The sequence below is a fragment of the Dipodomys ordii genome, unplaced genomic scaffold, assembly GCF_000151885.1.
Source record: "Dipodomys ordii isolate 6190 unplaced genomic scaffold, Dord_2.0 Scaffold103, whole genome shotgun sequence".
NCBI lineage: Eukaryota > Metazoa > Chordata > Mammalia > Rodentia > Heteromyidae > Dipodomys > Dipodomys ordii.
The window spans coordinates 1,415,524-1,425,791 of record NW_012267319.1 but is presented as its reverse complement, the minus strand read 5'-3'; the positions used below and the strand labels follow the sequence as shown (position 1 = coordinate 1,425,791).

Here is a 10,268-nt window from a genome sequence, read left to right as displayed (position 1 = left end):
TTGTGGCTCACTCAGTCCAGCCACTGGCCAGGCGCTGCCAACAGATGGGGTCAGTGAGAGGAGGTCTGATCTCCTGGGCTCATTCTTTTTCATGTGTGCCAGACACCCCCAGCTGCCCTCCTAGTGTCGGGGCTTCTCATATCCATGTGAAGTGGCCTCGGTGCCCCTCCTTCTGCTCCTAGCCCCTGGCTGACCATCTGGGGTAGTAAGGCCAGGTGGGCATGGACCAACTGGGCTGTACTGATGGTGCAAACGTAGAGGCGGGGCCTACAGGGGAGCCCAGTGTGCCCTTGGCACTGATGAGGGCCAGAGTGGAGGGCACTCTGCGGTGTCGGGTGCACCAGAGGAACAGGGCGGCAGGGACACAGAACGTGGCCACCGACATATGAGCAGGCCCTCTCCAGGAGCAGCCTGCCCCACAGAGGTGGCAGCCTCTGCTACCACAGAGCAACCACGGGGTGGTAGAGGTCTTCAGAGACCGGTGCATAGGAAGGTGCTGGAAAGACCGCTCACAGACGGAGTTCACCACTGGGTGCTGATGGCTCATGCCTGTAATCTTAGCTCCTTGGGAGGCTGAGATCTGAGGATCCCAGTCTGAAGCCAACCTGGCCCAAACAGTCTGTGAGACTCTATCTACAATTAACCAAACACAGTGCTGGAGGTGTAGAGGTGGCGCAAGCAGTGGAGTGCCAGCCTTGAATGAAAAGCTAAGCCAGAGCACAAGGCCCAGTAACAACAGTTCAATCCCAGTTCAGGCCCCAGTAACAACATCCCAGCACTCATGAGGATGCATGCACGCACGCAAGCAGACACATGCGCACACACACGCGCGGTTTCATACAACCCTAGTCAGCCTCATTCTCCCTCTTCCTTGGCCCCTTCCTGTCTGTGCTCCATGCCTCTTCCCCCCCTCCCCAGCCCATCAGAGTCAACTGTATGAAGGCAGGAGCATCATGGGTGAAATCTCAGGTCTGATAGAAAAGCTGCACCTGCACCACTCCCTTGACAATCAGAACCTGGGGACTCTAAGGCATCACTTGTGCCTCAGTTTCCCTCCCAGTGTGAGAGCCAAGCAGACACGTCCAGAGAACATTTGAAGATAGTGTTTTAAAAACCTAGAGCAGGGGGGCTGGGAAGGTGGCTCAGTGGTAGAGCGCTTGCCTTGCATGCCTGAGGCCCTGGGCTCGATTCCTCAGCACCACATAAGAAAAAAGAAAAAAAAGCCGGAAGTGGCGCTGTGGCTCAAGTGGTAGAGCGCTAGCCTTGAGCTGAAGAGCTGAGGGACAGAACCCAGGACCAGAGTTCAGGCCCCACGACCGGCCCCCCAAAAACAAAACAAAACAAAAACCTAGGGCAGGCCAGAGCTTGGGGGGGGGTGTGTGTGGTGTGGTGCATACTTGGAGATTTACTACATGTCTGGCCAGTATCCGTTACAAACTGTAGCATCCAGTGCTTCATAGACTATGACCGGACTACAAGCTTTACAACTGCGCCACCTAGTGACAATCATGCAAGCTGCATGTGTGAGTCTACCCGCAAGGGAAAGCAAGTCACCTACCTTGCTTTTATTAGGAAGTAAGGACAAAGTGGTTCCCCAGTGAGTATGGGCAGCGGTGTCACCCTCTTCTCTCTCGGTTTAAACAGTTTAGAGTTCTTCTCTTTCTCCTCCTCACCTGACTGTTGTCAAACATGTAGAATCACTGAAGGGGCCTGGGCCGAGTGTCTGCTGTGTCCCAGCGCCCCCACTAGGGACTGAAGGCCTGTGATGATCCCAGCACAGAGGAGACTCCCTGCACTGGGAGCGTGGCTCTGGAAGCAGGCCCTGAGTGTGGACCAGAGAAAGGCCTTGGAGGGGGGTGGACCTGGCTCTACTTCTCTGCCGTGGGCTTTCCTGGGCAGGAGCCTTCAGCTGGCCTCCACATTCCAAGCGGCCATTCCTTTCCTATTCCAGCCTGTTCTACATCTTTCCATCGAGCCTGAACACTCCTTGTGCGCAACCTTGATATCTCCCAGGAGCCCCTGTGGGAGAAAGGAAATAATAGCTCATGACATGTCACCGATGGGATCCCAGAAGCCAGGATCTGAGAGACAGGATGTTTAAGAAAGTTCCAGGCCCAAATGAGAAGAGAGTGTTATTTATTCAAATAAGCCAACCCATTCTGTTTTCAGTGATGCATAATCTTAAAACTGGTGGAACACACAGGTATAAAAATAAGATTCTTTTTAGAAAATTCCAGTTTTGAAGGGTACAACAATTGTGAGGACATTTGCCCACAGCCATGAGGCCATGGGGCCACTTGTAAAGTGAAATAAACATCTTTTGACTCCGACTCTTGCTCTTATCACAACTCAGGTTGAAATCAGTTCAGTGTCCTGGAAGTGGGGGAAAACTCCTCAAGGGAAATAGGATAGCATTTCAGAAATACAAGTGAGAGTTCAGCATCCTGTATGAAGGTGTAAGACAGAGGCGCACACAAGTACATTTTCCAAAGCACCACGTTTGGCCTCTTTGTAGCAAGTCACTATGCACCACAAAGTCTTCTACCAGACCTCAGAGCTTACACTTTCTAAGCAGGGGACATATGCGGGCTTTTCAATGGCTCAACAAGGACATTTTAGAAACATAAGTATGGTTACAGTGCAGATAAGAAGAAACTGTAGGAAATGCATCATTTGAAATCACACAATTTCAGCTTTCCATGAACACATGACATCCTGTGACTTCACACTCATGCCGCCCTCCGTACAGTAAATAACTCTTTCTTGATAAGAATATGTGATAACCCACATGTTGGTGACTCAGACCTGCAATCCCTACTCAAGAGGCTGAGATCAAGAGGATTGTGGTTTGAGGCCAGCATGGGCAAAAAGTTCACAAGATTCCATCTTAGCCAATAAGAAGATAGGCATGTTGGCTTGCGTCCGTCACCCCAGCTATGGGGGGTGGGTGGGAGGCGCACTGAGATTCAGGAGGACGGATGGGGTAAAGTGAGACCTTATCTCAAAAAATGAACCAGAGTTAAAAAGGGCTCAAGAGGCTGAGCTCCTACCTAGCCAGTGCAAAGCCTTATACTGCGGTATTGTACCCTAGTACTGCAAAGTCTGTGTATGTATAAGTGTACACATATATGCATGTATGTATACACAGATATTGATAGGTGATACTATCTATACACCCACAAGGAGGAAAATGAACATGTATGTGGGAACAGCCCTGTTTTATCATCCCAGCAATGAAGAACACAAAACTATTCAAAAATTCCTAGGACATTTTACGTGTTTCATGTGATTTTTATTATTTGTTTATTATGATTAATTAGCTTCTCCCCTCCCGCCTTGATCTCCAAGAGAATCTTTAAATGTTCTCTCAAAATTTCACCGGAGGCTCAGGTGATCTTTCCTTCAGCAGGTGTGATGTAGCCAGATGCCAGCTGTCCCCGAGGTCACAGGCAGCAGCGGCCACCGGGAGACAACTAGCCTTCCTTGTGATATTTTCATCTGTGTCTGTTTTGTGAACCAAAGTACTTCTCTCCTCCGCCTCGTGGAAGCAGAGCCTGAGGAGGGGCATGTGCATCTCGCAGGTCTGGCTGCAAAGGTGAGGTCCGTCTTATCTCTTTAGAGACAGCAGTGTGCCCACAGCGAGGTGCACACAATAAACCCGTCCTACGGTTCTGGACTCTCATTTGCCACCTATCCTCCTCTGCCCACCGGACCACCGTGCTGTCCCCTGTCCCATCCTGAGCCTCAGATCCTAAGTAGAAATGTCTCATCACCCCTGTGGCCGTGGTGGGCAGAGAAGCAGCGGGTGGCTTGGGCAAGGGACAGCAGACCCCCGGAGCAGCAGGTCAGGTGGCCTCAGGGGGCTCCTGCCACGGGCTGGCTGCCTGTACTGTGAGCCTTCACGGTGCCGCTTCTTCGCCTTTACCTCCTGGGTCTAATCCAGGGCAAGTGTGCCATAACACCCACAGGGCACAAGGCTGGAATCACTGGACACCTGGCATCACATCTGAGCAGAAAAAAAAGTCCCACAAGCACTCACGGGCAGGGAAGAAGGCGGCCACTTGATTGGGGGATGACGTAAGATTTTACCTCCTCCCCTGCAGGCACCAGTCCCTCATGTGATCCCCCTTGGCATCTCCCCCCACGCAGCCCTCAGCCGCCTGCCCATGTCCCCAGGAGACCTTGCTGCTGTGCAATTCCTGACGGAAGGGAACTGGGTGCCATGGCCCACTGGGTCCTCCGCACCTGCTGGGGCCAGGTGCCCCGCCCCTCCCCAGGAGCAGCGCACAGAGGCCCGTAGCAGGCGTGGGGGAAGGGAGGCTGTGGTCCCTCTCAACTTCTGACAGACAACTTCTGACTCCTCCCTGGAGGAGGAGTCTGGTCTGAGCTGTTGGACTTTCAGAGTGAGGAGCCTGGCTCAGCAGGGCTACATAGGATGAATAAACCCCAGAGGTTCTGTCTGTAGAGCAACAGCTACCAGAAGCCACGCCCCGCTCTCCTGAACTCTTCATTGGAGAGGATGGAATCCGCCCATCACAGCTGCTGTACGGAATCGATGATCACCCAAAGCTCTGTGGAGGCCCTGACACTGGCTAGAAATGACTTCCACGGTTCTGATCAGAGATGAAGCGAAGTGTATTGCCAACCAAGACCTCTCTGCTGAGAAGCAGGATGCGGTCAGGGAGTGCTGGGCTGGGCTTCTGATCCTTCAGCACCAGGCGCTTGGTTCTGGGTCAGAAGAATAAGCAGGTCCGGAAGGTCTGACACCAGTCACCCCAGACACTGGCGGTTCTTGTCCATTTTTAACCATCCATCCATCCATCTCATCTCGTGCTATTTTTTTTAAATGGTTTAAATTATTTGAAGGCAGAGATTTCATTTCAGACTTTTAAATAAGTTACCAGGAAGAAAAAGCATTATCTTCTTTAGAGTAAGACAGTTCATGTAAAAGCATCTGTGTCTCACCAGAGGGCTTGACAAGGTTGCGGACAACTTCCTGCTCCACTGCATCTTTTAGGCCAGGATCTTCCAGAACTTTCCACAGTGCAGAAATGAAACTCGCAAAGGGCTGCTACTTCTGCTCCTGGTCAAAGCAAACCTTACAGGTAGGCCAAAGAGACTATTTGATTTATAGAACCCGAAGAGGTGGGTCCCCTGGCCCCACTGCGGTTTTGACGGAAGAGTTCAGGGTTTTTGCTCCAACACACGGCAGGAAAATGTCCCTGTCTACGTCACTTGGATAATTAGATTATGCTCTTGTAATTTAAGCATTTCTACTCAAAGATCATGTCCAGAGACACCTGCGGTGTCAAGTGGAGGCCTGAATGGGAATTACAGCACGGGAGAGCTCCCTTCACCCCCTGCCCTCTGAAGCTCCGGGAGAGCCACATCCGGGTCCTGTGGCACTGTGTGCTCACCTGGCGTGCAGACGCAGCCCTCTCACTCTCCCCGCAGCACGCAGGAAGCCGCACGCCAGACCAGGCCACATCGCATCATCCGTCAGACTCCTGGAGCCGAGAACAAGCTCCATCTGGGGGAACATGTTTCGCTTTGATACGAAGTGATCCACAAAACCCAGGATCGATGGAAAAAAGGCAAATGGGCAGGAAGCGAATTCCATGTCCAATGGAATTCTACCTCTGAAATGCATTGGGAGTTATCAGCTCTCCACTAGAGGCGCCCTGACACCTCAGTGAGCATGTGCGGACAGGCCCCAGGGGACCTCACCATTCATCTTCCTTCTGCCACACAACCTATTCTCCCACAAACATCTCCAGAAGGTTCCGCAAGTCTACAATGGCAAACCTGGGTGGCCTCTGCACCTGGTGGGCACAGGCGTGTATTTCTCAGTCTCTGGTGGTCGAGGGGCAGAACAGATGCGTGAAACCCCCTCACGGAGCCTATGCTGAATGCCGCCACGCTCCTGCGGGAGCAGATGCTTAGCACTTAGTGTGGAATGTTAGTTTATGTCCGCCCGCCCCAAAGAGCAGTACACACTGAACACAGACGTTGGCAAATGAGAGGCACAGGAATGGGGAAACTGGCCTTGAAGGCTTCTCCAACTACAGCAGATCACAGAAAGCCAGTTACATCAAGTTCAAGGCCAGCTATATCAAGTTCAAGGCCGGCTGCATCAAATTCAAGGCTGGCTGCATCAGATTCAAGGCCAGCTACGTCAAGTTCAAGGCTTCCACTTTTCTTTGGCAAAGGCTTCAAATAAATGATATTAGGTGGGGCCTTCATAGCCATCACCAAAGATCCAACACAAAAAAAGGAAGAATTGCACAGCCAACTCTCAGTGGGTTTTTCTGCATGGGTAGGAGAATCACCTGAGCCTTGGGCATCTGTGACGGGCCATCCACGGCTTCGACGCACAGGGAACGGTGGAAATCCCTCTGTTAAGTCTTGGGTCTTCCTTCCCTCCCGGTCCGAGCTTGAGCACTTGGTGACCTGAATGTTTCCCAAAGGGGTAATACCCAAAGATGTGGAAGAAGATGCGAACATGCTAGTGAAACAGGATCTTCTTTCCTTGTTGAAACACTACCGATCAGCTTGAAGCAAGAGGAGTCATACAGGGGGGTCCTGGAGCAGGAGACCCCCTTCTCAGCCCCCATCCCATCTCACCTGTGGTGGGGCCACAGGTGGGATCAGACTGTGTGCGGCCCTCCCCTCCACCCCACATACACCCCACCTATGCTCAGAGTTACAAAAGAGGTAGTAATGTGCTTATAGCACAGGAGTATGGGAAAAACCAGGATGTTTTCTTCCTGTGGATCAAAAGGCCTTCCACACGCTGGGAAGGCTGCAGAGGGCATGGGCAGTTGATCTCCACCTGGGTTCGGCTGCATGTGGAGCCCAGCGACCCGCTGAGCTCTTCCTAGCTCAGAAGAGGGCAGAACGGCTCTCTTACAAGGCCCTAGGTTGCAACTCTGGCACATTACGAGCTTTTTTTTGTACTACTCTGGCCAAGGCACAAACTACCTTCAAATGTAATCACTACAAGATGCTTCCTAGAAGGTAAAATGGGGTGTGTGTGTGTGTGTAGGTTACAAATAACAGGCACTCATCTTGATAGGGGTCAGAGAGAGAAGGTAACTAGCTATGACTTGCTGTCTCTTCTTTGGGGGGGAGGGGTAGCGTACCTGGACAGCTTGCAGAGCAGCCCCGTGAAGCCGGGAGCTGAATTCACTCTGTTTTGGTTTAGATTCAGGTGGTTCCTTTTTTATTATCATCTCTCTCGGAAGGAAGAAAGAAGGACCGGAAGCTTTTAAATCAAGAATAATCAAGATACAGTGAATCTGGAAGGCATTGGAAGCAGAACCCCGACTCAGGGACCGAGGAAGCAGCCTGACCGGCATCCAGGCGTGTCCCCGGCCCGTGTCCTTCTCAGGACAGCTGAGTTCAAGATGGCGCGCCGTCACTTCCAGCGGTGCCTGACGAGCGAGGACTCGTCGTTGACAGCCTCGGGGTCACGGGGTGCGTGGCGGCAGGGACAGGGGAGCAGCAGCAGCAGGATGAGGACGAGGAGGATAAACCCGCACGCGCTCATCAGGGAGTACGAGACAATCCACAGGACGGGCTCATTCAAAGACGGGGCCGGGACGCAGTTGCTGGCAATGTCATCCGTGGAGAAGGGTCCGGAAATTTCTGACACTGGAACCCCTGCGATCTCTGAGGAGAGACAGGGAAAAACATCCATGGCTGTGCGATGAAGAGCGGGCACAGACAGCCCTGGGCGGCTCGCACAGCCACACCATGCTCTGAGGTGCTGATTACGGGTACCCAGGAGCCCCAGGTCCTTGTGGCTGGAGGCCAGGACCTCAGAGGGGAACTCAGGGGCAGCGTGCCTCCAGGGGTGCAGGCCCCTGCAAACAGGAAGGATGGCCTGTCCACGCAGAAGTGACCACAGAAGGGGCGTGTGGGCACACCTGGAAGACACAAGGCCACAGGGAGGCCCCACCGTGCTCAGCTGACTGAGGCCAGAAATAACAAGCAGCATTCACATGGCAGAGTGCAGCCTTCTCCTGTCCACCTCTTTCTGTTTTTGTCAGTCATGGGCCTTGAACTCGGCCTGGGCGCTGTCCCTGAGCTCTTCAGCTCAAGGCAAGCGCTCTACCACTTAAGCCACAGTGCCACTTCCAGTTTTCTGGTGGTTTATTGGAGATAAGAGTCTCACAGCCTTTCCTGCCCAGGCTGGCTTTGAACCATGATCCTCAGATCTCAGCCTCCTGAGTAGCTAGGATTACAGGCGTGAGTCACCAGTGCCTGGCCATCTCTTTTTTTTTTTTAAGGCAAAGATGGGATTCTATAGGGTCTACCATTTTGTAAACTGAATCTTGACCTTCCACATGATCAAAATCTTAAAATTTAATTTTAAGCCAGGCTGTTTTTGATGACGACACACAAAGCCATATTAGGCATGTACCATATCCTTTTAAAACCAATGTGATGGTTAATCTTGACATTAACTAGATTGTTAGTGGAAGCAGTGATAATCTGTATTTGTATTGCAATGATAATATCTACCATTCTCTCATACTCATACGTTTGTGAGAATCTCTTAGATGGCAAAAACATCCTCAGGTTGTGAATATCTTTTCATAGTTGGCCAATTGTGTGTGTGTGTGTGAATTTACTTTTCAGGAAAGTGGATGGTCATTGTGTTAAGTCAGGAAGACAATATTACATGTTTTATACTTTACAGCTCATGAGAAGGAGAAAAATGAAAGAATTTCTTGAGAGATGAGGCTCACAGCAGCATCAGCAGGCACATCATCCAGGGCGTGGTATGACGTCACATTAGACATGTCAGAAGACCTAAATCAAACTGCTAGATGCAATATGCAGGGTAAAATCACACTGGTGGCATTAATAGCAGAGTATAGACTGTAGGACAAAAAAAATCTACCATAATAGCCACTATACAGAACAATGCAGAAACTATACAGAAAATGCACATGGCGAATATGGAAAACTAAAATGAACATGAGCCCACCAGGATACTCTGCAGCAGCCAAAGCATGCTATCGAAGGACATGGGTGGGAGACAGAAAAAAATATGGGAAGAAATAACAACCGAAAGCTTCCAAATTTGATAGAAACTACAAAGCCACATATCCAAGAACTTCAAGGAGCCCCAACTAGCAGAAATATGATATAGAAAGAGAACCCCAGTGAACTACTGAGGCCCAGTGATAAACTGAGAGCCTGAAAAGCAAAGAGAAAAAGAAACAAATATACGACAAGGCAAGGAACAAGAAAGAGCATTAATTATAGATAAAACAACACAGGCTGGAAGATGCTTGGGTGACATCTTTAACATACCAGGTGCAAAGCAAAGCACTCTGGGAAACCTCTGGTTCTGTGCCCTGCAATAATGTCTCCCAGCAAGGAAGAGGAAATAAAGATGATTTCAGCCACACACACACACACACACACACACACACACACACACACACAATTTATCTCAAGCAGATTTTCACAAAGGAAGTCTTTTGAGCATAAGAAAAAGGACAGCAGGTGTGGGAAAACCTGGCTCCACACAGAGGTATAAGGAAGAGTAGAAAGAGAAATTGTGCAGTCAGATCTGAACCTTAGATTTCAGACTTAAACAGTTAAAAAAAAACCCCAACACCACAAGTGGAAAGTTCTTCTCTGACCTCACGGTATAGGTGAGACAAGAGACAACAGAAATATCATACATAAATACGTAAAGCATCTAGACGGCTTGGCAAACTTTCCTGAAATGGGCCACATCGTGGCATGTAAAGGTTTGGGAATTACGCATTCCCCCCCCCAACTCTTTAAAAATATAAAAATCACTCTCAGCTTGCTGGCCACAACAAACCCTATGCCAGATCTGGCTGGCAAGCTGGTCTGTCTCCCAATCTCTGGTCTAAACATTCCACTTAGAAAGTAAGAGATTTGTCAAATTAGATAAAAAGCCACTACATCGCCTAAAAGAAGTGTACTTGCAATATAAAGTCTCAGATATGTTAAAAGTAAAAGGATGAGCTGGGTTCTGTTAGCTCCTGCCTGTGATCTCTGAGGTCTAAGGATCTGGGTCTGAAGCCGGCTGGAGCAGACAAGTCTAAGAGCCTCTTAGCAACAACTGACAAGCAAAAAGCCGCAAGTGGAGGTGTAGTTCAAGTGGTAGAGTGCCTGCCTTGAGTGAAAAGCCAAGTGGGGGCATAAGACTCCAAGTTCAAGCACCTAGGACCAGTATATATGCTCATGCATGTGAACACACACACACACACACACACACA

The 10,268-nt window shown here is 50.3% G+C and overlaps 1 protein-coding gene across 1 annotated transcript in view; it reads right to left on the bottom strand.

Moving 5' to 3' along the window:
• Positions 1 to 7,199: 7,199 nt before the first annotated feature.
• Bace2 (beta-site APP-cleaving enzyme 2) overlaps positions 7,200 to 10,268 on the bottom strand; it is a 33,653-nt gene continuing 30,584 nt past the window's right edge. Inside the window, exon 9 of the mRNA XM_013027341.1 lies at positions 7,200 to 7,671. Within this exon, the coding sequence (XP_012882795.1) occupies positions 7,418 to 7,671 (254 nt within the window). The 3' untranslated portion in view covers positions 7,200 to 7,417. The remainder of the gene's footprint in view (positions 7,672 to 10,268) is intronic.